Raw genomic sequence first — 27,332 nt, 5'->3', positions numbered from 1 at the left:
CCTCATACCTGGCTGTCCAATAGCTTAATGCATAGTCCATTCACATTTCTGCCCAAAGCTGCTGGGTCGATGTGTCTCTGGGTCCATGGCCGAGCCGGAGGGCCGCTCGTGGGAATACAATAATCTTTTTATGTTAATGGAGTACCCATGTTTATATAACAAGTCTAACTACAATAGCCTCATGTTTCTCTTTGCTTTATTGGACTGCACTTGGAAGTGCTGGGATGAGGAAGAGAGTTCTTTGAGCATGGTGCTTCCAGTAATGCCTCTTGTTTTCTAAATTGTGTGCATTAGCTCTTTGTCTCCCCAAATCCAGCTCTTAATTCTAACTATGTAAGATAGATCTATCCTTAGAATGAAGAAACCAGATGGAAAGATGCCGTGAGAAACATAGTATAGTCAGGCAACACTAGGTTGAGATATTGGAGACCAGGATTCTATTTTGAGATCGGTACTTGGTAAAGTAATTTAGCCTTTATAGTCATAAGTTCTTTATTTGCATGTGAGAGTAGGTTAAAGGTTATGCACAGATTATTATTTGGCTTATAAAATCATAAAATATCAAGGAGTAGTCAAAAACAATTATTGTTTATATCCTTCTACAAATAAAATCCTCTCATTTTCTACCTTCTACTCTTTTTAATTGTGTAAGTGTTTAAAATAATATATTTGAATTTTAAAATTTAAAAAATAACCTATATGTTTTTCTGTTTAGATTTTGTTTTCTGTTATTCAGAATGGGATTTTATGCCATTTCTTGACGATTTTGATTTGTAAGATTGATATACTTAGTGTTCTATTCCTTTTTCTTTCTCCCTTTCTTTTAGAGATACAGATCATGTTGCAAGGTTGGAGGTTCCCTATACACCTGCTTATGGTACTGCTTTTATGGTCCTACCAGGGATCGCAGATCAGGTTTTGTTGCACTCACAGTCACCTGTGGTGCTTATTGGAAGTTTCTGATCCTTTATCCTTTAGTTGCAGTGTTTGCATATGCAATTTCTGTGGGCTCGGGCTCTTAAGTTACAATATGCAGGTTTTGGCTGTAGTGCTCTTTGGAGGTTGCTATGGTGCTCACTCATGCTCACTTCCTTGTGTTGCTCATATTGTTTTAGTTGTCATGGGGGTCACAACTTTTTGTGGTGCTCTCTCACACCTACACACACCTGATAATGCCACAGCTGGAAATCACTTGTGACACTCAGGATTGCAGAGAGTTGTGCTGCCAAGATTAACTAACAGAAGTGGCAGAATTGTGCTTGGTATATGTGGTGACCCATGGGGTTTAAAATGTGACCATTCACTTGCAGAGTAGGCATTGTAAACTACTGTACTTTTCTTCCAGGCACTTGAACTTTAATTCTTCAACATGGCATATAACTCATAAATTTACAGAAATTGAATGATATAGAGACATATTTTGTATCTCAATGGATATTAATTTGGAGGGGATCTTTCAAGTAGTACTCAGTGCCTCAGTGGCCCAACCATACTTGATCCATCTGTGTGGGTTAGACTATTAAATGCTTGGGCCTGGCTAGGGTGCCAGGAGTCACCAGTACCATTCCAGAAGTCCCCTGTGGACCAGAGATGGAGTCTGGACCTTTGACATTCACTCCAGCCTTTTGAACTTTCTCTCTAGCTCTAGACTTTGTCTTTACCTACTGTATCAGCCATTAGTCCATCCATTTGTTCCTGCTGTTTTGATTATTGGCATGGTAGAGTAGGGATATCTGAATCTAACTAAGATGAGTTATATTTAGTTCATTGTAGAATCCTGTCCTGTCATTTATCATGCACCTCTGACCTGAAAGGACTCTTCAGTTACAGAGACAAGTGTTGAGGGGAGGGAAGAGATTAGTTTTCTCCTTTTCCCAAACTTTGTATAGAAAATATGGATAGAGAATCAATGATAGTTTCTTATTTGTTCTGCTCTCTCAAGTACTAGTTTGTGTTCCAGAGAAACTTTGTCTTAAATATATTATATAGCAATTTAAGATATTATGTATAGTTTGATTTGTAAAAATTTTTATAAAAAAGAAATAACCCTTATGAGTCTTTGAAAGTACATTGATGAGTAAATTTAAATTGGGAGTTACCTAGAAAATGGTATTGACCTTCTAGCCACTTTAATATAAGCCAATAGGCTATGAAAAGAATTTCCCTTTTTGCACTTACAACTTAAAAAAGGAATTGCTTATTGGTTTGTTTTGCTCTTCAGTTGCAGTTTTCTCTGAGTTGCATACTTGTTGTGGTGCTGGCATCAACATGGCATGTTGCTCTGTGGAGGGGTCCACATTTGTGATTTAGCTCATGAAATGCAGGTGCTTTGCTACAGAGCTGTCCTTGTGTCCCTTAGAAGAATTTTCTTTGTTGTGTTGAAAGACTCCCAAAAGAATTTGAGAGATGACTACCATAAATATCTACTAATCATAATGTTTATGATTATTTTGAACAGATAATTTTAGAACTTTTGTCAATTTGCTGTTTTAAAGGGGTTTATAGTGACTTCATAAAGTACACTCAAAAATATAGTCAAGAAATAAGATTATGGATAATAATGAGTTGACAATGACAAAGTAGAAGCTTAAGATTTTCACAGAATTGTTTACTGTTCATTTATTAGACAATGGGCCAAATACCTGACATAGTGAAATAACTTTCTCAGGATCCTTAAACTATAAAAAATGAAAGCAAGCATTTCAGGAAGCATGCTTTTCATTATATTGATATTTGACTTACAGTTCTAATGTTCATGACATTTCCTAGACTTTTTAAAATTATTTTTAAACTCTTAAGATACCACGATGCCAAAATAGGACTTTCTGTTTGAGTTGTACTTTTATAAACATATTCTTGGATTTAGAAACTTACATGGGTTTGAAGATGTGGTCAAAAAGTAGAAACAGCATGCCTTGCACATGCTTTATTATATGTGATTCTAGCCACTGGATGGTCCTCAAGTTTTTCCAGGTGTGGTTCCCACAATGGTTAAAACTATTATTTATTCAATACTTATTGTTTAAGTAAGTTTTCATTATTATGATTGTTATATTTTTATACATTTAAAAATACTTCATACTTTCTGTTCTTTTTTTTTCATGATTTCCCCATATTGGTTGCTTTCTTTTAGTGTTTTCCATGTCATTTTCTTTCTTATCTATAAGAAATTATATACTTCTCTATTTTTGTGCTTTTGTTTTTATTCCTGGTCACACCCACAGATACTCAGAGGGTACTCTCAGCCTGCATTTTGGGGTTACTCCTAGAAGTACTTGATGGGGAACCATGTGGTGCTGATGATAGAACCTGAGATGAGCTCACGCTTGGCATGAACGAGATCTCCAGTCTCACTCTCTTTTAATAGGAAAAAAAGATAATTTTATTGAGATAGAGTTCACATACCATATGTAATTTAATGTCTTTTGTTATATCCTTATACTTGTGCAACTTTTACCACAAAAAAAAAACCAGTTCATTATGGTTCATTGTGACTAACTTAGCTTAATGTTTTCAAAATTCACTCCTGTACTATTTATTAGTACTTCATTTAATTGTCATGTAATATTCCATTGCCAAGAGTTATATGTTCATAGTTAGCAAATACTTTGGTTCTGTTTTATTCACAAATTTAGTTTGTTTTATTTTGGGGTTATACCCAGGGGTTCTCAGGGATTACTCTTAGCTCTGTGCCCAGGAATCACTCCTGGCAGGGCTCTAGGGATCATATGGAGTGAAACCGTGTCAAATATATATATGGCAAATGCCCTATCAACTGTAGTATGACTCCTGTCTCCTACCAAATTATTTTTATTCATGTATGCAGTTATTATTTATTTGCTTATATCCTTAACTGCTTTTTAAACGTGCTCATTCTTTTTGCTAAAACATAGTATGCATACACGGTGTGCAGGATGCCTGTGTTCAATCCCTGGCTTTATCTGTGTCTGCACAGTGTTAGGAGTAGCTCCTTAGCTTTTCAGGGAGTGGTCCCCAAACCAAAAAAAATATCATGCTTATTTGACTGAGGAGATAACTCAAAGGACTGGAGTGCAGGTGTTGTATGTATAAGGTAATGGTTCAATCCCTAGCACTGCCTGGTTCCTGAGCAACATCTAGGAGTGATTCCTGAGCACCGAGCTTGAAGTACCCTGAAAAAACTATAGGCTATGACCAAAACAAAACAAATCAAAAGACTCATTTTTTTAAATTAAATTTTTTGCGTGTGTTTGGGCCATACCCGGCTGTGGTCAGGGCTTACTCCTGGCTTCATGCTCAGGGATTAGTCCTGGGAGGTTCAGGGAACCAGATAGAGTACTGAGGATCAAACCCGGTTCACCTGCATGCTAGGCAAATGCCTTACCTGATAAACTGTCACTCTGGCCCCTCTCATGAGTCTTATTTTGGACTCAGAATTTTTTTGCCTTATTTCTTTTAGAAACTAAATAAATTTTAGTATTTTGTTTAGTTATTCTGTAGGTACAATTTCTAATTTGTTTTTCTTAGCTGAAAAATATTTTTTCCTTCAGTCTTGAAAAATAGCTTACCTTAGCACAATTCTTGGGTTGCAGTTATTTATGATTAATCTTTTAAAGATGCTTCATGTCTTCTGGGTTTTGTTACTGCTGTTAAGAAGTTGGCTATTACTATGAAAGTTCTCTCAGGAATAGTCTGCCTTTTCTTTCTGTCTTCTTATTACCTAGTTTTCTAATTGTATTTTCCTATGATGAACTGTAGTCCTGGCTGTGCAACAGTGTGAAATGATAAAGCTGTAAACCCTGAGGGGAAGGGGCTTCATTGTTAGTTTTATTGAGAATAAATACTATATTTGTGTTTTTTTCTACCTGGTCCAGGGCCTGGTACATAATACATTGCTAAGAAAGTTGAGTTACTGCTGAGTTACTTTATTTCACTCGTTTCCTATCAAAACATAGGTTAGAATATGTAAAGATATTTAAATGATGCTGGAAAATATAGGGAATACTGAGAAGTGTTCATTTGTTTAAAAGGCAATGGATAGAGGGGGCCAAGGATGGCTAGTGGTGACGAAAACCTGCTTTACAGCCCAGAATCGTGGGTTCAATCTGTAATGCTGCCTGTGTGTACTGAGGACAGTCCTGGAAGCTCTGTTGTTTGGGATTTCCTGATGGTACCAGAGTGTGCAATCTCTAGTGAGCACTGCATCTCAAAATGGTGCAAGCATTGTAGCAACAACTTGCAAGCTCTGCTACTACAATGTATGCTGCATCACAAATAAATGAATGACTCCTGGAGAGCACATGTCCAAGCTTTGCATATAAAGTATGTGACCCCTGACTAACACCTCAGCCAAGTATGTAATTATCATAGCCAGATGTATGAACCCCACTTCTCTCCCCCACCAGACATTTGCAACAAAAGCATCAGCAAAGGGAAAGGAAGTGGAAAAAATGAGTGTGGGTTACATGTGGCATAAAAATGTTTTCCTCTCCCCATACGATATATGATGATGACAATAGCATGAAAGGTAAAAAGGAATAGTATTTTGATGTTTTATGTCTTGATGATTAATTGTTATAGATTTGAGATAACATTTTCATTTAAAATTAGAAAATATTTCATAATTTTTAATATTGATGCATTTTATTAAAATATTTTAGATAATTTTTTGCAGTTATGTAACTTTCTGATGACTTTTTTAAAAAAAGCTCAGGTCTTTTTATTTACTAGTACATTTAATTTGAGGCCATATCCAGTGGTACTCAGGGCTTACTCCTGCCTCTACACTCAAGGATCACTCTTAGGACCATATGGGGTTCTGGGGTGGAATGTGGGTCAGCTGCATGTAAGGCAAGCACCTTATCCACTGTACTGTCTCTCCAGCTCTCTGATTATTTCAAGGTTGGGATTTTGTTCAGAATTCAGAAATATTACCTTAAATATAATTCACTTGTATATTAGGTTTTGTGATGTTCTTTATATTTTTTTTCCCCTAGCAATTGAAACTTGTCTGAAACTGTTATCTGCTGTGTGCAGTCTGTGAATGCTGAGGTCTAGTTTGTGAAAGGACTACTCTTTATTGGTTTCAGATTTCGCTGTTGTAACATCTATATGCAGACCCAGTGCCATCACAATAACTTGTATTTGGAGATTTTTATTGTAATAAAGGAACTATAATAAAGGAATTATAATAAGTGTAATTAAGAAACTGCATTGTATCTACCTCTAATTGTTCGGTTAGGAAAAATAACATAATTTTAATGTGTGAGATCATTGAAGTCATAATTTTATGAATTATCTTTGTCTAAATGCCCCCTTTTTCATATTATATGTACAGTGAAATAGACTGTTCATGCATTTTTGTTGTGTATTTATGTGCATATGTGTGTGAATAAATTAAGCTTTATTCTTACTTTTGATTGACAGTAATGAATTCTGAATGTTATGATAAATCAGATAGCACTCTATCTGTGATGATTTATCAGGATTTTTTAATCTTTCACAGACCACCTTAAGAACTGCAGTTAGAGCCAGGGAGAATGATGTTATAGTAAAAGAACAGCAGAACAATTTATTAAAAAGTGTTATTTCCTATATCCCCTTTTTATATACTGGTTTGTATATTATTTTGATTTTGTATGTTAGAGTTTGGATGAAAGACTTTTAGAATTCAGTTTTATCTTATTAACAGTATGTATTTTTAAAATTTGTAGCAGTAAACACTAAATTAAGGTTCAGTTGATTTATATTAACAATTGTTGATTTTCCGTGCATTTTGGAAGTGTTTGACCTAGTGAAGGTAGTTAGGAATGTAGCTGATTAACAAATGTAAGTATTAGTCAGGACTAGGAGTCTCTGGTCTCAGAGGTTTTGGCTGTGCCATGGAAAGTGAGACAGTCACCATATTCATATTTGGTAATAGTGTTCTCTTGAGATATTACAAACTCTTTGAGGTCAGAAAAAACATTTTTGCAGAAGTTTTAAAGTTATACTTCTTGAAAAGTTAAAAAAAGCATACAGAATAAAATGTGAAGGCATATTTCTGCTTTTTTCCTTTCTTCACCATGTAAGGGTAGCCTTTATTTTGGGAACTTCCTTCTAGATTGTCTGTTCAAGATTGGAGAACAACCCCAGTATGGAGATATTTTATTTTAAAGCATAGTAATTAGATAAATAAAATATATACAACTAACTTATTATCCAGTCATTTCTCATCTGCAAGTAGATGATAAAAAACATATACTTTGTTTCCATGTTTTTCAGAAAATAATGTTTGGAAATATATTTGATTATAGCTAATGCTCCTCTTATTTTGATAGAAAGCTTCAGAAAAACTTGTTTTCACCTTCTCAAAGCTATGTTCAGATTTCTTTCTTTCTTTCTTTTTTTTTTTTGTGTGTGTATTTTGGGCCATGCCTGGTAGGTACTCAGGGCTTACTCCTGATTCTATGCTCAGGAATCACTCCTGGCAGGGTACTAGGGATGATATATACTGCTAGGATGGAACCTGGGTTGGCCATGCACAAGGTCAGCTGCTGTACTATTGCTCTGAAGCGGGTCTGGAGCTATAGCAACAGCGGTAGGGCATTTGCCTTGCACGCAGCCAACATGGCCAACCCGAGTTCGATCCCTTTGCCCCTCTTGGAGAGCCCGGCAAGCTACAGAGAGTATCTCGCCCGCACGGCAGAGCCTGGCAAGCTCCCTGTGACGTATTCAATATGCCAAACACAGTAACAACAAAGTCTCCAATGGAGACGTTACTGGGCCCGCTCGAGCAAATTGATGATCAACGGGAGGGCCTTTTACCATTTTTTACCCTTTTTTAACTATTGCTCTAGACCCCATATTCAGGTATTTTTATACATCACCTTATTTTTTACCCTTTTTATTCCTACTGGGCTGGAGTGATAGCACAGCAGGTAGGATGTTTGCCTTGCACGTGGCTGACCCGGGTTTGACTCCTCCACTCTTGGAGAGCCTGACAAGTTACCAAGAGTATCTCGCCCGCACGGCAAAGCCTGGCAAGCTACCTATGACATATTTGATATGCCAAAAACAGTAACAAGTCTCACAATTTGTTCTGGGACGTTACTAGTGCCTGCTCAAGCAAAGCAAATCGTTGAACAATGGGAGGACAGTGCTACAGTGCTAGATTGCTACTAATTTAGCCTTTTTTTTTTCCAGATCATTCAACTTCAAGTGGCACATTGTCTTTTAAACCTAGTCGATCAATGGTTGCTCTTCCTACTGCTCATGTCATGCCATCTAATTCCAGCTCTTCAGCTTCCAAACATAGAGAATTACTGGTATCTGATGACTCAAAATGGAGTACCACCCTCATGCAGACATTTGGAAGCTTCAGTAGGGGGGAACAGGATTCATCACTAGATATGAAGGATTTTCGGCCCCTCCGGAAGTGGTCATCATTATCCAAACTCACTGCCTCTGATAACTGCAGCCAGAGTGGCATCATGCACACAGAAGAGTCAAGAAGTAGTTTGGGAAAGGCAGGGAGAGGCAAGGCCTCTACATCACAAATAAGGACAACTGGGCCTACCTGCTTACATGATAGTATGGAAATGCTTAAGCTGGAGGACAAGGAAATAAATAAAAAACGATCATCAACATTGGATTGCAAATATAAATTTGAGAGCTGTAGCAAAGAGAGCATTAGAGCCTCTCCCTGTGCACTTAGGAGACAAACCGTAGACATGACTTTTAGTGCCTTACCGGAAAGCAAACCCGTTATGACAAGCTCACAGGCTTTTGAACCTCCAAAATACTTAATGCTTGGTCAGCAAGCAGTAGGTGGAGTTCCTATTCAGCCTTCTGTGAGAACACAGATGTGGCTGACAGAGCAGTTGCGGACAAACCCTTTGGAAGGTCGAACTACAGAGGACTCTTACAGTTTAGCTCCTTGGCAGCAGCAACCAATTGAAGAACTTAGACCAGAAAGTGAACCACCAATGCAGGTAAGATTCAGAATCTGGTGTTTGCCTCCCTCCAGTGGATGCTGGTTATATAGCACACTTCATGTAAGTGTTGCACATAACTGGATTGTTTGGCTTTTCCTTTTCCCTGCCATAAACTTACACGTTCTAAACTTAAAAAAATTACTAGAATGAAAGTAATTTGAAACTAATTAGTAAAAAGTTTAAAAACCTTGCTCCTAGTTTGGGTGTTAATTTCTTTCTCATTTGTAAAGTGGAAATAAAAGTAACCAAAATGTCCTCAGTCGAAGAAAACATGGAAGGAGGTGTATTGGTATAATGGGAAGATCATTGAGTGGGGGAGAATAAATTCTTGAATTGTTTCTGGTTTATCAGACTCTGAACCTGTGTAATTCTCTGTCACTTTATATTTAAAAATAGTATCTGGGCTATGTGTCTTCATCTGTGAAATGACAAGATGGGACTGAAGTCATTTATAAAGTTTTGGTAATGACTGATATTCAGGTTTATAGAGTAGATGTGATATTAAAAAAACAAAGGTTGGAACTTGAGAACTCGAGAGATAGTACAGACGTTATGGCTCTTGCATGCAACTGTGGCTGTGACAGTGGTTCAAATCCCATTCCTATACATGGCCTCTGAACATAGCCAGGAGAGGCTTCTACCTCCAGAAAAAATTATTGAGTGTCAAGATTTTGTTAATCAGTTTAAGGAATGTACCTTATGATACATAAAAAATTAGTATGTACTCTCTAATATAACAAACATAAATTTCTTGGTCTGGAAAATATTTTTTATTCTAATTTTCTACAGTTCCTTTTATCCCTAGATTTATTTATGTTTGTTTTGAGGCCACACCTGCCAGGAATTTGCTTTGCGCTCAGAAATCACTCCTGGTGGGGCTCCAGGGACCCTATGTGGTGCTGGGAATCGAAATGGGCTTGGCCATGTGCAAGGCAAGCACGCTACATTCTGTGCTCTTTCTCTGGTCTATAGAATTTTAATAAATACCATCATCTATTTTATTATCAATTTTTTCTGAAATATCCTTTCACAGTAAGAAAATTTCCCTAGAGTGAAAATTTAAAATTAGTATTCCTATTACTATTAATTAAAAGTAACAAAGATTCAAATAATATATTCTATGAAAGTATAAGGAAATCATGTATTTGTGATAAAATCATCTTTTAATAGATTATACATGATAAAATAGATCAGATTGACAGAGACTATACCAGATCAGAGTCTAATGTACTGTATTCACTAGAGAATGTTGAATATATTTATGTGCCTTTGATTATGTACATCTATATCATATAATCAGACAGAATTGTCATTGTGATCTGCAAATTAGAAATCAAAAAAAGAGAATTGAACCATATATATTTGTGAGTTTCCAATTAAAGTGATTGAAAGATAAGAATCCTGTTTTATTAAACGCTGTCATTTCAGTTTTCAAGTGTTTGTCATGATAGGAGAGAAGGTATCTGGCAGTGGTTTCTCAGTCAGTGTGTTTATTCAGAACTGAAGGCGCTGAGGATTTAATGCCAGTCTGAAATAGGTATCATAGTACGGCAAATCACGCAATTGGGTGAATTTAAAAGCATGCTGGTTCATTTATTTTATTTTGCTTGGAGGAACTTTTGCTGTAAAGAAAGTCGCCCCCCCCAACTTTGAAACAAGGTGAAGAGGTAGTTAATTTGAGGTACACTGTAAAGCAAATAAATTGTCTGAGTACATGATTGAGAATGAAGAATGCTCTGAGGAGAAAATTTTGCATGGACTCTAGAAAGCCTTGCTTTTTTTTGATTAATTTTAGCTGTGATTTATTTATAATACCCCTTTTTTTGTTTTTATTTTGGGACCACAGTGGCCATACTGGGCTGGGGCACTAGCACAGCAGGTAAGGTATTTGCCTTGCACGCGGCAACCTGAGTTCGATTCCTCCATCCCTCTTGGAGAGCACAGCAGGCTACCAAGAGTATCCCGCCTGCACGGCAGAGCCTGGAAAGCTCCCTGTGTCTTATTTGATATGCCAAAAACAGTAACAACAAGTCTCACAATGGAGACGTTACTGGTCCCTGCTTGAGCAAATCGATGAACAATGGGGAGGACAGTGCTACAGTGCTATGGTGCAATGGCCATACTTGGGTTACTCCTGACTCGGTGTTTGGGGTTATCCCAGAAGTGTTCTATATATAGAACCTGGAACTTCCATATGCAGAGCATGAGCTTTAGTCCTTATGGCTATTTCTACCCTATGAAAGTGCATTTAAGTTTTGTTTTTTCAGCCACACCTGGGTGTGCTCGGGGCTTACTCCTAGCTCTGCTCAGTGATTCCTTACTGACAGAGTTGTATGGGGGACCATATGCAATACTAGGGATCAAATCAGGATTGGCTGCATGCAAGGCAAGTACCTTAACCTCTGTACTATTTCTCCATTGCTTAAATTTTATTTGGGGCTCAGGGACCCACTCAACAATGCTCAGGGGTTATTCCCGGCTCTGTACTCTGGGGATCAAATCTATTAGTCACATGCAATGTCCCTACCTGCTGTATTACTTCTTCAGTTCTCAGCCTGTACATTTTAAATTAGATATTAAACTGGTAAAGAATATATATTTTGGTGGAGATGTTTAAATGACTGTTTCTCTTCTTATTCACATTTTGTCTTGGAGTATTTCAGGACAAAAATGGTTAAATACCTTCATCTTGTAGCTTCTAAGTACTATCGTTTAAAGCTCTTATATTAGGGTATTTTTGTTTTGTTTCATTTGTTTAAGAAGTCACTTTAAAACATTGAATTCTTCTTAGTCTAATTTTCACAGAGAGGGAAAATCCTTAATAAAAATGAAGGAATATATGATTTTTCAAGCACAGCTGAAAAACTGACTTACCATGAAAAACCCTCTTTTACAACTATGGAATTTGGATAAAATTTTAATTTAGTACCAGCAAAGAACTTTGTAAATCTTAAGTTTTTTTAAAATCTCATTTGCTTCTAACATTTGCCTTGTCTTTTCTCTCTCAAAAGATATTTTGTACTATGGAAGTTTATCTCTTAGGACTATGTCCAGAATAATTACCGAGCCAATCTGAGTCCTATGCGCACAATATTCTTTGATTGCCATGATTTCCTGCTAAACTAGCTAAAGTACAGGATAGTGTTATACTCTGAAGCATTTTTCTTTGTGAATGAAGGGAAGTCATTTGTGGCCTTAGTTAGGATGTAGGCCATTTAGCACAATGCCTACACTATTTTTGGTTCTTTCCAGTTTACAACAGCAGCCATTATATTTATTTAACTACTGTATATCACTGCTCTCTTACCTAATCCAAAAACTGGCTAAATCCTCCGGATTCTAAGATCTATGATGAAAAAAAAAGCAAATAGCTTTCTTCTTGAGAAGAGGTGTCTGGGGTAGTTTTCCATGTCCCTCTTGATTTTGTTTTATTTTCGTGTGTGTGTGTGTGTGTGTGTGTGTGTTTGTGTGTTGGGGGGTGGTAGGGGTAGGATGGGGTGGGGAGTATAGAGGAATGGGAAGGGAGAGTACACACTTCAGTTTACAACAGCAGCCATATTTATTTAACCTTATAGTGACTTTCCCTGACAGTAGAAAAGATGCAGTCTTTTTGACAGTTTTTTGTCTTTTTTTTTTTTTTTTTGCCACAGCCCTTAGTACTAAGGGCTTACTCTAAGCTACTGTGTTTAGTGTTTAGGAATCATTTTAGGGAGGGCTCAGGGGACCATATTTAGTGCTAGGAATCAAACCTAGGTCAATTCTCAACTGTATGCAAGGCACACAGTGCAAATCCTATATTATCTGGTCCCATTTATCATGTTGTTTTGTTTTGTGCTCAGGAATTGGTGGTTGGAGGAACACATGAGGGTATTGGAGATAGAACTGGGTTGGCTGTGTGCAAAGCAAACACCCTACTCACTGTTCTTTCTCCATCTCCTCCTTTACATTTATCTTTTTAAATTGTATTTCCTTGGATGTTTCAAGTTCAGAGTTGTAATTATTGAAGAAAGGAAGATTGGGGCTAGAGAGACTACAGGTGTTGAGGTTCTTGCCTTGTGGTATAGCTAGCCCTAAGCACCTCATATGGCCTCTCCCTCAACCTGCATAGCACTGCCTGGAGTTACCCTTGAGCTCAGCCCGGTATAACTCCAGAATACTTTTGTGTATGACTCAACCAGAATCCCACAAAAAGAGGAAGTTGAAAATTTTGCACCTAGTTAAATCATGGAGTAACATATCAACAAAAATTTTGGCATCTATTGAACTTATTGCAAGTATTTTACTGGGTGATTTGTTTTATATATGAAAAATATAAAATTTGAAAAGTAGGTTTAGTTTTCATTATTTTTTAACATGATATATGAAATGTATTTCAAACATGAAGTATTTTATTATTAAATGTAAAATCATCTGAAAAGGAAGTTTTTACTTTTATTTCATTTTGACAAGTATTTTTTTAGAGATCCATATAATTTCTACTGGAAGATGTAGGTGCTGACATTTTCAGAAAATGGGCTATGACGTTATTACATACTCAATAGGTATCTATAAAGGGCATAGCACTGATTTTTGTATACATATTGTATAATATAATTGGTATTGTGTTTCAGCTTTCCTGTATCATTTTGGTGTATAACTTTTAGAATTTTTGTTTGTTTTAGTTTTGTGGCCACAGCTTGCCATGTTTCAGGCTTACTTCTGACTCTGAGTTCAGGAATCACTCCTGTCAGTGCTTAGGGGACTATATGAGGTGCTAGATATTGAGCCTGGGTTTGCTGTGTGCAAAGAAAGTTTCTAACTCCTCTGTTCATTCACTATGGGTAACTTTTAGGCATTTTAAAGCGTGATGTTACTTTAAGAGATGAGTAGATTTTGTTAAAAAATGTATTATTTTCCTGTTTTGCCAGAAGATGAAAAGATCAATTTAAAAGATTAATTTCTAGGTAGTGGGAAATTCATTACTTTATGTTGGTCTGCCCTCTTGTGTCCAAGCTAGGAAATCTTGATCAGATTTAATTTGGGGAAAGTCTGAAAACAACCCACTGAATCAAAAGTAGTTATACTTAGCTTGTCCTATGGCCATATTAATTATGAGTGAATTTTATAGGGCAATTTAACTGATATCAGGGGATATCTGGATCTTGACCTTTTTAATACACGCACATACATACTTTGCATTGGACAAATGTTTTTAACACAGATATAAACGATAATACTAAATGTTGAAAAATAAATTCATTTTTAGGGGCCTGAGAGACAATAGTGAGATGAAGGTACTTGCTTGCTTATGTTTGAATAGCACAAGTGGTAAAGTGGTTGCCTACATGTGACTGACACTGTTCCATCACTGGCCCCACATTTGGTTTCCCTGAGCATTGTCATAAATCACTCCTGTGCATAGAGCCATGACTAACCCCTGATCACTTTGGAGTGTCGTGCCCCACAATTTAATTTATTTTAAGCACCCTGTAAATTAGATTTTATTTTAAAGTAAAAAGCATTTGAGCAACAGTATTTTAATTTTTATTATGTTTTATTATAATTTAATCTTTACACATCAGGATAAATAGTAAGTTCCATTAAAAGAATGAGTTTTTATTCTATGTGATCATCTGAGTTGCAGTATTCTATAATCCATAAGTATGTAGTTAAAATTTCTATTAAAGGCAGAATGAAAGCAAAAATATTATTTCAGTTTTACTTAGAAAAAAATCATTTCTTCACAGTTTATAGTGTGAAACTGATGTTGTAATGAGAACATTGTGATGAAAGAAACAATTTATATCAAAATTTCCACTTATTTTTAAGACCGGTACAGCTAATTGAGGTTTTTTTTTTAGTGTTATTAGGGCTCTCTACCCATAAATGAGGCTTTGCGTAAGAAATTCTCATGCCAGTATGAGACACCTCTTCCCTCTTTGATATCTATGGGCCAGCACTGTCTGGTTCCTTACCTCTAGTACCTCTGAGAAATTCAGAAAAAAAATTAAAACAATGTCTCCTTTACTATTCTGATAACAGCAGTTTTGTTGCAAATTAAGGTCAGTATTGATTTTAAAATTCTTTTTTAATTATTACTATGTAAATGTAACTGAAGTCAAAATTGAATTATAGAATGGAGGAATGAATGATCTTAGATTTTACTTTATTTATTTATTAAATAAATAAAACATGAAAATAAAATAAAATTGGGGGCAAATGACAAATACATTATTTTAGAATTTAAAATGTCTGAATACAGTATTTTTTTTTAATGTAGGAGTACTGCTATTTATTCAGCCACTGATTAGCTGATTGAATTGTGCATGAACTCCACCTTCCTTTTTTTTTCATTTTTTATAATTTTATTTATTGAATCACCATGAGAGCAGTTACAAAGCTTTCAGGTCTAAGTCTCGGTCATGCAATGAAACACCCGTACCTTCACCAGTGCCCATTCTCCACCACCAAAAACCCCAGTATACCCCACCCCACACCCTCCCCCTACTTGTTGGGGCAGATGATTTCCACATTACTCTCTCTCTACTCTGATCATATTCAATATTTCATCACCAGACCCACCATTATTATTTGAGATTTTACCCCAGCACTCAGATCTGCTGAAAAGGCAACAGTAGACAATTTGTGTTTTATTGCTGGTTATGAATAACATATGATGTCGCGTGGCTGCAGTGGAGCCATGTGATTTTGAAATTCCGAAATTTTAACACTTAACTCTGGAGGGATTTCTGCCAAAAGCCACTGGGTTTCGATATTTGCTCCTGAGTCTCTGGGATCATGATCATTGAGCAGCTTGATGAGGAGCCAGAGAGGCCGTTTGTGGGCGATGACTTGGGGTCTCGTTGGGATGGGGAGACCAGGACCGGCCTCACCTCCATCCTGTAAGGTCTCGTTGGGAAGGGGAGAATAGGACTGGCTCCACCCCCATCCCGTGAGGCCCAACAAGTTTCGTCACTGCAGGCCCAGACCTGACTGTCCAATGACCTCTGGAGGATGATGGCCACTGAGCCGCCAAGGGGGAGCAGGCGGAGGGACAACACCCTTTCCCCCCTGGGGTGGCCCGGCAACAGTAACCTTCTGCAGGGTCCGGACGTATTTCTGCCAAAAGCCGCTGGGTTTTGAGATTTGTTTCTGAGTCTCTAGGATCATGGCCATTAAGCATCTTGATCAGGAGCCAGAGAGGCTGTTCATGGGCGATGACTTGGGGTCTCGTTGGGGTGGGGAGGACAGGCCCGGTCTCCCTCCCCCCCCCCCCCCATCCTGTGAGGCCCAACAAGTTTCATCACTGCGGGCCCAAGCCTGGCTGTCCTATGGCCTCTGGAGGATGACGGCCACTGAGCCGCCAAGGGGGAGCAGGTGGAGTGACAACGACCTTTCCTCCCTGGGGTGGCCTGGTGACAGTAACGTACTGTGGGGTCAGGACACATTTCTGCCAAAAGCCACTGGGTTTCGAGATTTGTTTCTGAGTCTCTGGGATCATGGCCATTAAGCAGCTTGATCAGGAGCCAGAGAGGCCGTTCATGGGCGATGACTTGGGGTCTCATTGGGGTGGGGAGGACAGGCCCGGCTTCCCCCACATCCCGTGAGGCCCTGCGTGTCTGGTCACTGGGGGCCCAAACCTGACTGTCTAGTGGCTTCTGAAGGATGGTGGCCACCGGACCGTCCGGGGGAACAGGCCAAGGCACAAAACCTATTCCCACCTGGGTTAGCCCAGCACCGGTAATCTACTGCAGGGACCGGACGCATTTTTGCCAAAAGCTGCTGGGTTTCGAGATTTGTTTCTGAGTCTCTGGAATCATGTCCATTAAACAGTTCAATCAGGGACAAGAGAGGCCATGCCTCCAATTATATAGTTGAATTGGAGGTGGTTTGTGGGTTTGTTTCCCACATACCTAACTTTTGGCCATTTACTTTCTTGGTATAGCACAGCGGTAGGGCATTTGCCTTGCACGCAGCCAACATGGCCGACCCGAGTTCGATTCCTCTGCCCCTCTTGGAGAGCCCGGCAAGCTACTGAGAGTATCTCGCCCGCACGGCAGAGCCTGGCAAGCTCCCCGAGACGTATTCAATATGCCAAACACAGTAACAACAAAAGTCTCCAATGGAGACGTTACTGGGCCCGCTCGAGCAAATCGATGAACAACAGGTGGACAGTGACAAGTGACAGTGACTTTTTTGGTAAACTTTGCCTCAAGTTTTTGGGGTCTGGCCAAAGGCACAGCAGCAATATTGGGGTATCTGGAAGTCTGAAGGCGCCATGAGGCTGCTGATGCACTCGCCTCACAGGTACAGACTGACCTGCTGGCGGCACCATACCCCCTTGATCTTAGATTTTAAATGGACTCAACTTATATTTAAATTTTGGTGAATTGAACATAAATTATTGATTATTCTAATGAGTTCTTGAAGACATTTTCAATAACCAGAGCAAATATTTTGCAAAATAATTGATAGATTGACTTTCCTGAATCTTCTTTATAGTAGAATTGCAGACTTCCCTTTTAAATAGATGTTTATTTTCTGGTTGATAGAGTAAGGAAACTTGCTGATTACTATCATAAATAACTGTAGAACAGGCAGTTCATTTCAAAATTTAATGAAAAAATTAATTTTGAGAGAAAATTCAATTTTAATTTTCTCAATGGTGGAAACAGTTTTTATTTTTATTTTTTAACTTGCTATATTGTGAAGCTAGAAGATAACTTATATAAAATCACTCTAAAGTCTTAAGATTTTGTGATTTTATAGCAAAATTTCAACAAGTACTTGATAATTGATAATTATAACTGGGCACTATTAGATGTTAAATGAACACTTCTCACCTGTTGATCATAATATCCTAAAGAAAATAAATACTTGGTTTACCTCCATGTACTAGAATTCTTTATTTTTTAGTGGGGGCAAACCCAGCTGTGCTCAGGGCTTACTTCTGGCTCTGTGCTCAGGGATCACACCTGTTAGGACTGGAGGAGTCATATTTGGAGCTGGGGATCAAACCTAGTTTGGCTTCAAGGTGCACGTAGTAATATTTCTCTGGTCCCTAGAATTTTGTAATTCTTTGAAGACATTAAAGCTTAGAAAATTTTATTTATATAATAATAATTGTGGAAAAATTTATTTTAGCTACTTGATTTTCATAAACATTTAAACGTGTTAGTAGAGAAAAGGTATAATTTCTATTTTATAATGTAGGTATTGATTGAAGATTTATTATAATAGAGATAATGGATGTGATGAGTTGGGATATTTCAAATTATGATATGTCACTTGAATAAATGTTTTGATAGTTGGTAAAGACCTGACATATAATAAATATCAAGGAAGCTTTTACAATACTATCTAGGTTACATTTATCCAAAAGAGTGATGCTAATACTGTGTGTATGAAGCAAAGTTTATCAGTGAAATTTAAAAAGCAAACTAATTCATCCTTAGAAAAGATTTGGGATAGGAGCTTGTAAGCTGTTTTGAAGAAGTTAACACTTACACTATGCACACTAATAGTCATTTAAAAGTTAATTTAGGGAAGCAAAGTTTTCATACAAGATCCAGCAGATGAACACATTTTCTAACAAATTGTTTTCTCATGAATCTTCACAAGGAGATTTTTCTTCCGCTTAGGAAGTGGTCTTTTATGTAGCATTGTTTTTCTTTCTTCATTGAATGCCAGATTTTTCTGTTGGTGGTGATAAATTGCAAACTTGAGTTACTGCAGAGCTTTAGAGAAGCATCACGATGATGCAGATCAGCAAGAGACATATTAAGATGAGACAGAAATTGACAAACAGGTTCTGGAGATTTTGACGTGCTTGTTGAGGCATTTCAATGGTTGATGCTCTTCTTATAGCAGAGCGAGTGAGGTATTGGACTTTCTCCATCACGCCAGGAAGTGTGAGGTTTTAATGGTCAAGAGAAAGATAAGCGGGCAGTCAAATCTGATATTATTGATGTCTTTTAGATAACCTAGAATGTAAAAAAACAGTAAATGGAATAGGATCATGTGTAACCTATTCTCTGACTAGGTAAAACACAATTTTGTGTTATATTTGGATAATTATAATTAGATAACTCCTGCACATTTGTTTGTGAAATCAAGGATCCCTAGAATCTGTGTGAGCATATGTGCACACATACATATTTCTTTGTCTCTGTTTTAGAGGGTCGCTGTAAATACTGTTTGCAGTGAAACCACAGTCTATTCCTCTCAAAATAATTAGAGGTGTAGAGTACATTTTGCGGTGCAGTCTTTGGGTAACAGTTGCTACCTATAGTTTCATTATGACTTTTTCCAGAGCATGAAAATTTTGAAAATGTATTACTATTTCCAGAGTGTGTTATGAAAGAAATATATATAGTAAATTTTCTCTGCATGTTGATTTTGACTAGAGTATGGTTTAGGAGTTCTCCAGAACTACAAGTTCAAATATCTTTCCTTTTTTAATTTTACAGTTTTATAGAATATGCTATTTAAAATTTTAGGAAGACTTAATACTGAAGAATATGAGAGTCAAGAATGTATAGTACTAAAATGATCATTTCGCTATGTCTAGACTGCCAAAGGCATTTTCTATTTGAAGACTATGAGGCTCAAGAAGGCATAGTACTGGGCCTCGAGCAATAGGACAGCGGGTAAGGTGTTTGCCTTGCATACGGCCGTCCCAGGTTCGATTCCCAGCATCCCATATGGTCCCCTGCAGGGCCAGGGGTGATTCCTCAGTGCAGAACCAGGAGTAACCCCTGTGCATCGCCAGGTATGACCCAAAAAGAAAAAAAAAAAGAAGGCATAGTACTGAAAAGAACATTTCACTATCTCAAGACTGCCATAGATATTTCCTGTTTACAGTAACCTATATTTAAGGGTAGTGATTTTCATTTGCCCTCTTTTAGAGTTCCCATAACGATTCTTTCTAATTAATATCTTAGTAATCTATGCCAATAAAGCAAGATAAAATGAAAAATTGCAAGTCATTATAAAGAAATTGAATAACAGATGAAAAATTAACTATAATTATCCAGAATTAATAGCTATTAACATTTTTGAATAGATTTTTGTTGATGAGAATACTTTTTATGCTTTTTTGAAAGAGAATTACAAATGGAATAAAAAATGAAACAGTTGTTCAGAGATAACAGCTGTTAATATTTATTGATTTTATAAATAATAAATTGTTCTAATCAGTCAGGATGTAACTACCTACCATATTCCAGGGGCCAGATTTTATTTTCTCTGTGGTCCTTATTATCTCATGAAATCCTATTATATCCTGTTAACTCTGTTTCTAAGAGACCAGTGCTCAAGAAAGTAGTACTGAAAGAACAGACAAGTTACACTAAATATGATCAACTAAAGCTTGGTATTTACTGTTACAAGGAAACCTTATGGCTTAGGTTAGCTGCTGTAGTTTCAGTACTTTAACTTGTAACTAGGTAAGTTTTGGATTATATAACAGACTGGGCTTTCTTTTGGTGAGTCTGGTCTTCTTCACAATACTGGTTTCTAGTAAGAAGATCCAAGCAGCCAAGTTACATCAAATGTCATCTCTTAAAAATTTGGTAATATACTTAGGTTCTTCAGTATATATAGATTCATCTAGCATGTATTTTTCATTGTCCAACACAAAAACACTAAAAACTTTATTTATAACTATGTAGAAAACAATAGCGTATACTTCATCTAGATAATTTTTTGTTTAAATTCCTCATTGCTATATTTTGTATTCCTGTTAGACTCCAGAAATAAAGAATTCTTAATTTATCTTTTAAGCCGTTAGTATATAAACTCAGTAGAAAGTTCAGTGGAATGCTACTCTGTCATTAGAAAGATGAAAATGTGCCTTTTGAGACAAAAGGGAAGAAGTGAGAGTATTCGATATGCCAGACACAGTAACAACAAAGTCTCCAATGGAGACGTTACTGGGCCCGCTCGAGCAAATCGAGATGATTGTAATAAGTGAAATAGTAAATGAGCAACTATTCTTGGTTGGTTTTACACATATAAAATATGAATTACTAAAGCAAATGAACTGTTACAACAAAACTAACTTCTAAACTCAGTGAACAATGGTGATTACCAGAGGAAAAGGTCAGGTAAGGTGGAATGGATAAGCAGATCCTTCTGGTGTGATTGGAATTTTGGTAGGAGTGCTGACAATTACAGACTGAATTACAATTACAGCACAGAAACTAAACCCCTTAAACTAAATCCCATGCTTATAAAAACAAGTATAAGTTAATGAAAAAGAATTTTTGAAAAGGATGTCACCTCTTGACCTCCCCACCCTCTGTTTTTGAAGTGCTATGTATTGAACTCATGAAGACCCTTAGAATGAAAGGCATAGGCTCTGTCACTGAGTTATGAAAATACCCAAGATAATGTTCCTTTAAGCTAATTTTGCTTTCATTTACTTCTCGTAGAGTGAGTTTGAGGGCTGGAACGATAGCACAGCGGGTAGGGTGGTTGCCTTGCACTTGGCTGACCAAGCGACCCATGTTCGATTTCTCTGCCCATCTCGGAGAGTCCAGCAAACTACCGAGGGTATCTTGCCCGCACGGCAAAGCCTGGCAAGGTCCCCATGTCATATCTGATATGCCAAACACAGTAACAATAAGTCTCACAATGGAGACATTACTGGGCCCGCTTGAACAAATCGATGAACAACTGGAGGAGAGTGCTACAGTGCTGTTGAGTGAGTTTGTACAAATTGGGGAGGAGGGTGATAAAAAAGATTTCCTCTGTATGTTTAGTAAGTTTATATAAGGATATATAAAATACAGTTAAGAAAGAAATATGATATGACACCTCAGTAAAAATATATTAAGAAAGAAATAAACATAAATAATAAAAACAATTAAAAAACTTAAAAAGAAAGGAACAGGAGGGCTAGAGAGATAGCCCAAAGTGCTATCACACTGAGTCTTGATCATCAGTGCATGGTCCCTAGTACTGCTGGGAGGACACCCCAGCACAGAAAGAAGTAGTCTCTGAGTACCACTTGGTGGGGTCCTGAAAACAAAGATATAAGGATTAATATTTTAAAACTCCTGTTTGAACTTAAATTGTCCTCATGTTCCAGTACTTCAAATGTTCTAAAAACTGAATTTAGAAATGAATTATTTGATGAAGAATGGTAAAAGAGGAAGTTGTGGACAGAGAGATAGTATAGCTGGTAAAGAGTTTGCCGTGTTCAGTGCCAGCATGGTTCGATCCCTGGCACTACATGTGGTCCCTTGAACCCTGCCAGAAGTGATCCTTGAGATCCGAGCCAGGGGTAAGGCCTGAGCACTGCTGAGTGTAGCCCCCGAAACAAAAACAAAAAAGGAAGAAAGGGAAGTTAACCATTTGTTCATGATGAACACAGAAGAGTCATTTCCTATCCTGACACTAATGAGTTATAATTGAGTTACTCACTCAAACTTTGCCACGTTTCCATTAGTGCACATTCCCTTTTATGATTCTGTCTTCTGCAAGTATTTTTCTTTTTCTGCCTGAAATCTCTCTCCTCATCTGATTCCCTGTACTTTTAATTCTCTGCCAGGCAAACTTCAGTGGAATTTTGAGGCCCAGTTTAAATATCATTTCCTTTTAAAAACTATTATTTTCTAGTGAAATTTATTGAATGATGAGTACCAATTTATTAATAAAAGTATTGCTCGAGCGGGCCCTAATGAAATCTTCCATTGTTCATTCAGGCGGAATTTATTATGGACTTTGTGAACTTTTATGATATCTATGAGACTGTACTGTAATCTTATGTGTCTATGCCCCCAGCTAGACCTCTTGTTCATGAGCATAAAAAACCAAGTTTTCTTTTATATCCTAGTGCTTAATTGTGTAGTATCTGATTATGTTTTTACTTTGTGTCATCGTGAATAATCGTTATCATTTGAGAACCTCAGTTTGATCCCCAGAATCTTAAAATAAAACCAAAACCCAAAACTCCCAAAATGTCATTTTTGTTGAATTATTTTCCTTTTTTATTTCTAAATTTAGAGTATAAATTTGTTGTTACTTTGGGGTAAAAATATTTAATAGCTTTGTCCACACTTGCTACAGAAAAAAAGCTGCTTCTGATTGGTTATGAGAAGAATTATATAATCATAAAAGCCAATACATTCTCAACTGCTGAATTGATCAGATAATGAAATGTGTTCTTCACTTTAAAACTCTGTCTTGAGGAAAGTTCATTAGACAACATACAGATTCATTCTCTTTCTCTCTCTCTCTCCCTCCTTCCCTCTCTCCCTCCCCCCATTTCTCTCTATTTTGGGTACCCCTTGTCAGGGCTTACTCCTGGCTCTGTTCTGACAATCTTTGTGCAGTTCAGGACCGTTTGGTGTGCCGAGGAGCAAACCCAGGTTCACCGTATGCAAGGCCAATGCCCTACCTGCTGTACTATTTGCTCTGGCCCTGAGACCTTTCTTTTTGAAATTGGCACATTACTGTTGCTATTTCACCTGCATACTTATCTTTATTATCATTCATTGTATTGAAATTAACTTATTTGAAATTAAAACATTCTTTCTAAACTGTCATATTTGATGTTCCAGATTATTTTTATGGAGGTTGGGTGGGAAATGAATGTAAAAGAGAGAGTGTTACTGAAATTTTAAGGAAAAATGAGTGCCAGTTAAATATACCTATCTATGTTTAGGAAGAAAAAGAGTATGTACAGATATATTGTATAGATATATGGGATTTATTATTATAGTTTTTATAGGGGATGGGAAGAGTAATTATTCACTGTTCTTTAAAGGAGTTATAAATCCTTTGTTTGGTTAATTTCTGTAATGTAAGGGGATTTTGTTTTGAAAGACTCAAAGGTGGAGTACTTTTTACCAAACACTAGAGGGCCTCAGTTGAATGTAAGTATGCTGGGTGGAGCTGTATACCCGCGCTTCATTTTCATGAATTCATTTAGAAGGATTATTTCCTGAGTTTCTAACGGTTAAGTTTCTTACTCATGTAGCAATATAAATACCACTGTTCTAATTCACAATGTAGATGAAAGTTATTGGTTTTCATATTAAAATGCAAGTATCCTCTGTTTAAGCACCTCCTAGCAAACGAGCATATTTTAAGTGTGTAGGAGGTATCAGAAAATCAAGAAAGCTAAGAATTTAACATGAGTTGGAATAAAACACAAAAGTCTGGTTAGGTATCAGGGCTAGATTGATTTTTAAAGGTACGATTGTTTTGTTATTGTTTTTTAAAGCCTTCAATTAGAGTTTTGCCTTCAGGGCCCATTGCTTAATAACAGGGACATCTACTACATTTTATTTATCATTTGTAGATCAAGATTATATTTATAGTCTATTTTGTTCATTTCAGTTAATTTCTGTTCTCCTGGAAAATTATCTGAGTATTAAATAGAATTTCTGGTGTTTCTAGGAAATGTCATTTCTTGAGCTATGCTGATGTAAAATTTTGGCACTATGAAAAGAACTCATGTCCATTTGAAGTGTGAGAATGTAATTTGAATAAGTATTTCAATTAAAATGTATAAATATGTATAGAAAACACCTCCTTGAGTATGACTTTGCATTACATCAAAGGACAAACATTTCATGAAATTAAAGACAGGGATTTAATACCTTCAGAGGTAGGCAAAAACTGGAAATGTTTCTGTATGTCTTAAGGAAAACTGTTTTTAGAATTGCAAAGTTTTAAAAGAGCACTAAATACTTGTCATAGGAACTTAAAATTTTATTTTTGGGGTAAGGGAGGGTTGAGCCATAACTGTTGTGTTTGGGGGCTACACCCCAGCTCTTAGCTCATGGTTTGCTCCTTGTAAAGCTCAAGAAACTGCAATGGGGAATTGTGTTAAATGTGTGTTCAGTCCATCAGATGGTTTCTTCAGCCCTTCACCTAGAATGCACAAGGTAAATTTCATTTTGATATATATTGAAAATTAAAATGGTGAAATTGATGTGATATATATTTATCCTGAGTAAATTAAGATATAAGAATGAAAACACAGTTTGTTATTAAACACTGTACTAGCAAGAGTAGATGAGAATTTAATTAGAAATCAAATTTATTGCTGCATTGCCATTTCTTGGTAGTTTTTTTCTTTTCTTTGTTTCCTCCTCCCATTTGTTTGTACATAATTCAGGAGAAGAAATTAAAATGAGATATTTAGGAATTCTTGTGCTACCAAAGTAATGTCTCTTTATTTTTAAGATTCAAGTTACTATTTAGTAACTTTAGAAAGCATTTTATGCATATTTTAGATAAGTATTATAAAATTTATAAACTTACTGAGTGTGATAATGAACTTTATTAGGAACTCATTTTATTAAAATCTTAAATTTTCTGAAAGACCAGTTAAAAGTTAACTGGATTTTTGAGAGAAGAAAAGTCTTAAAAAGCATTTTAAAAGTAGTGTGTGATAGATATGTAAGCACCACTTTATTAATATTCACTGTAAGGAATCATAATAATACTGGAATAGTCCATGGATGCTCTATATGAAGATATATAGCAGGTCACATGTAAATATCTTAGTCTTACTCTTTATCTACAGAGTAAAAAGATAACAAAATCAATTTTTTGGTTTTTGTGTAGAAATTATCACCAAATATATTAACAAAATTGGAATGTAATTTGTTAACTTTCTGACGTTAAAATTCATATTTAAATTGCAAAAAATGTGCCTTATTTACAAAGTGTAGGTTAAAGTGGCAAACCAATATTCAGAATCAAACATGAGTTACCACCCTTATCATTTTAAAATTTAACCTTATGCTTTCTGTCATTGAATGTGGATGACAGAGAGTCGCCCTCATTTATTTAGAAAATGAGCTGTTTGTCATACTGTTTTATTGTCCTAGCTTTGATCTGAAATCTCTGAAAAGTCATTTACTTTTTTAAAGTTCAGTAAGTTTGAATCACAGAAAGTAAGTATTTTTAAAATCAGGGTAACAGATTTCTTACCTGGGCTGTAGTGATGATCACAGTTTAGAATATTTGTTGTATGAAGTCTTGTGGGTGGTTTGCTGTAGAGTTTTCTGTTTTCTGACTCTGTTACCAGATTTATAGGAACAGTTGAAGTAGGTTGAAGAGTAAAAGTGCTCTAGGGAGGTCTAATGATGTCACACAGGAATTCTGGACTTATGATTGGATGACCATAGTCTTGTTACATGTAAATAAACTCTTTAAAATGTCATTTATCTCAGCTTTAGCTGTTGAAAGGTCATTAACACTTTGTGCTTCATTTTTTTGTTTGTCTGTATAAGCGTAAAGACTTAAAAATAAGTCTGAGATATAGAAAGCCCTCTTTCTAAAGACTTACTTATCTCTGAACTTAGAAGTAATTTTATATTAATGATAATGTTGAAGGACTAAAATAATTTTAATAATATGAGAATAATCATATTGACTTAAGTCAAATAACTTTCATTGAGGAATTGTTGCTGCTATTGTTTGAATGTGGTAGCTTCATAATTTCTTCCAAGGCAATAATTAAACAGTATTAGCTTAAATCTGTATCTTTTCCTGGTTTTAGTTTTTAGTTCTTTTCCCTCAAATCTTTATGTGTACGAGATAGGGAGTGTGTGTGATAAAACAAGCTAGTAACTGATTTTTTTTTTACTGATTTTATAATGTCAAATATAAATATATATTTAACTTGTGTTTTCTCAATCAGGGCTTTATTTGTACACTTATATACAGTAATTTTCATATTTAAACTTATATGTTCCCCAACACAAGTTGTAGCTTTAAATTTAGTATTGTTAACAGCTGCATTAAATTATCATAAAATTCTACTAAAATTTTAGTAAGCTTGTGGCAATACTAAGAATAGCTTTCTAGCAAAAATAAAATAATCACAATACTTAGTGGCTTTCTAATAATAACACATATTGAAATAGCTGTGCTTGTGATAGAAATTTAAGTTGTGTTATATTTCTAAAAGGATGTCTCCTTTAATCCTTCAATTCCTTTTTCAGAAAATGAATACATGAAAGAAGTTTTAAGTAGAATATTTTTAGCTTCTTGGAATAGTTTTATATTTCCGCCATTTTATATATTACTATATTATAGTAAAACTGGAAAAATAATTTTTTTGAAAAGCTGGATATCACTTTTCCTATTTTTCTTCAGTGTATAGTTAGATTTATGTAAATTACTAGACCTAAAATTTCTTCTGTAATTCTGGAGGAGCAATTTGTAAATTCTTAATTTTTTTTATCTTTGCAGCAAAGAGAAATCAGCCTGTTTTACTTTCTGATATGCACCTAAACTGTTACAGCAGTTGGTTATGTATCTTAAATAGAGATGATCTTAACTTATTCAAGAGAAATATATTTTCATTTGATAGTTTTCTCAGGAGCTTAGAGGTATTTTTTCAGTCCTGTTTGAACTTAATATTATTATTAC

At 36.2% G+C, this 27,332-nt stretch overlaps 2 protein-coding genes across 3 annotated transcripts in view; one reads left to right on the top strand and one right to left on the bottom strand.

The window, feature by feature from the left end:
* The window catches only part of CEP85L (centrosomal protein 85 like), a 124,664-nt gene that overhangs the window by 24,432 nt on the left and 72,900 nt on the right, over positions 1 to 27,332 (top strand). For both annotated transcript variants that reach the window (XM_056125071.1, XM_056125070.1), the window contains exon 3: positions 8,164 to 8,951. In XM_056125071.1, coding sequence (XP_055981046.1) covers positions 8,164 to 8,951 — 788 coding nt within the window. The remainder of the gene's footprint in view (positions 1 to 8,163; positions 8,952 to 27,332) is intronic.
* Positions 18,330 to 26,019, bottom strand: PLN (phospholamban). The gene is made up of 2 exons (XM_056125072.1): positions 25,887 to 26,019; positions 18,330 to 18,916 (listed from the first exon to the last, which is right to left on the bottom strand). Exon 2 carries the CDS (start codon positions 18,829 to 18,831, stop codon positions 18,673 to 18,675), a length of 159 nt encoding a protein of 52 aa, XP_055981047.1. The 5' UTR covers positions 18,832 to 18,916; positions 25,887 to 26,019; the 3' UTR covers positions 18,330 to 18,672.

The sequence above is a fragment of the Sorex fumeus genome, unplaced genomic scaffold (assembly GCF_029834395.1).
Source record: "Sorex fumeus unplaced genomic scaffold, SorFum_2.1 ptg000054l, whole genome shotgun sequence".
Taxonomy (NCBI): domain Eukaryota; kingdom Metazoa; phylum Chordata; class Mammalia; order Eulipotyphla; family Soricidae; genus Sorex; species Sorex fumeus.
This window is presented reverse-complemented; position numbering and strand designations above follow the sequence as displayed.

Excerpts from the sequence above, each read along its gene's own strand:
- PLN (XM_056125072.1), bottom strand. The coding sequence starts at position 18,831 with ATGGAGAAAGTCCAATACCTCACTCGCTCTGCTATAAGAAGAGCATCA.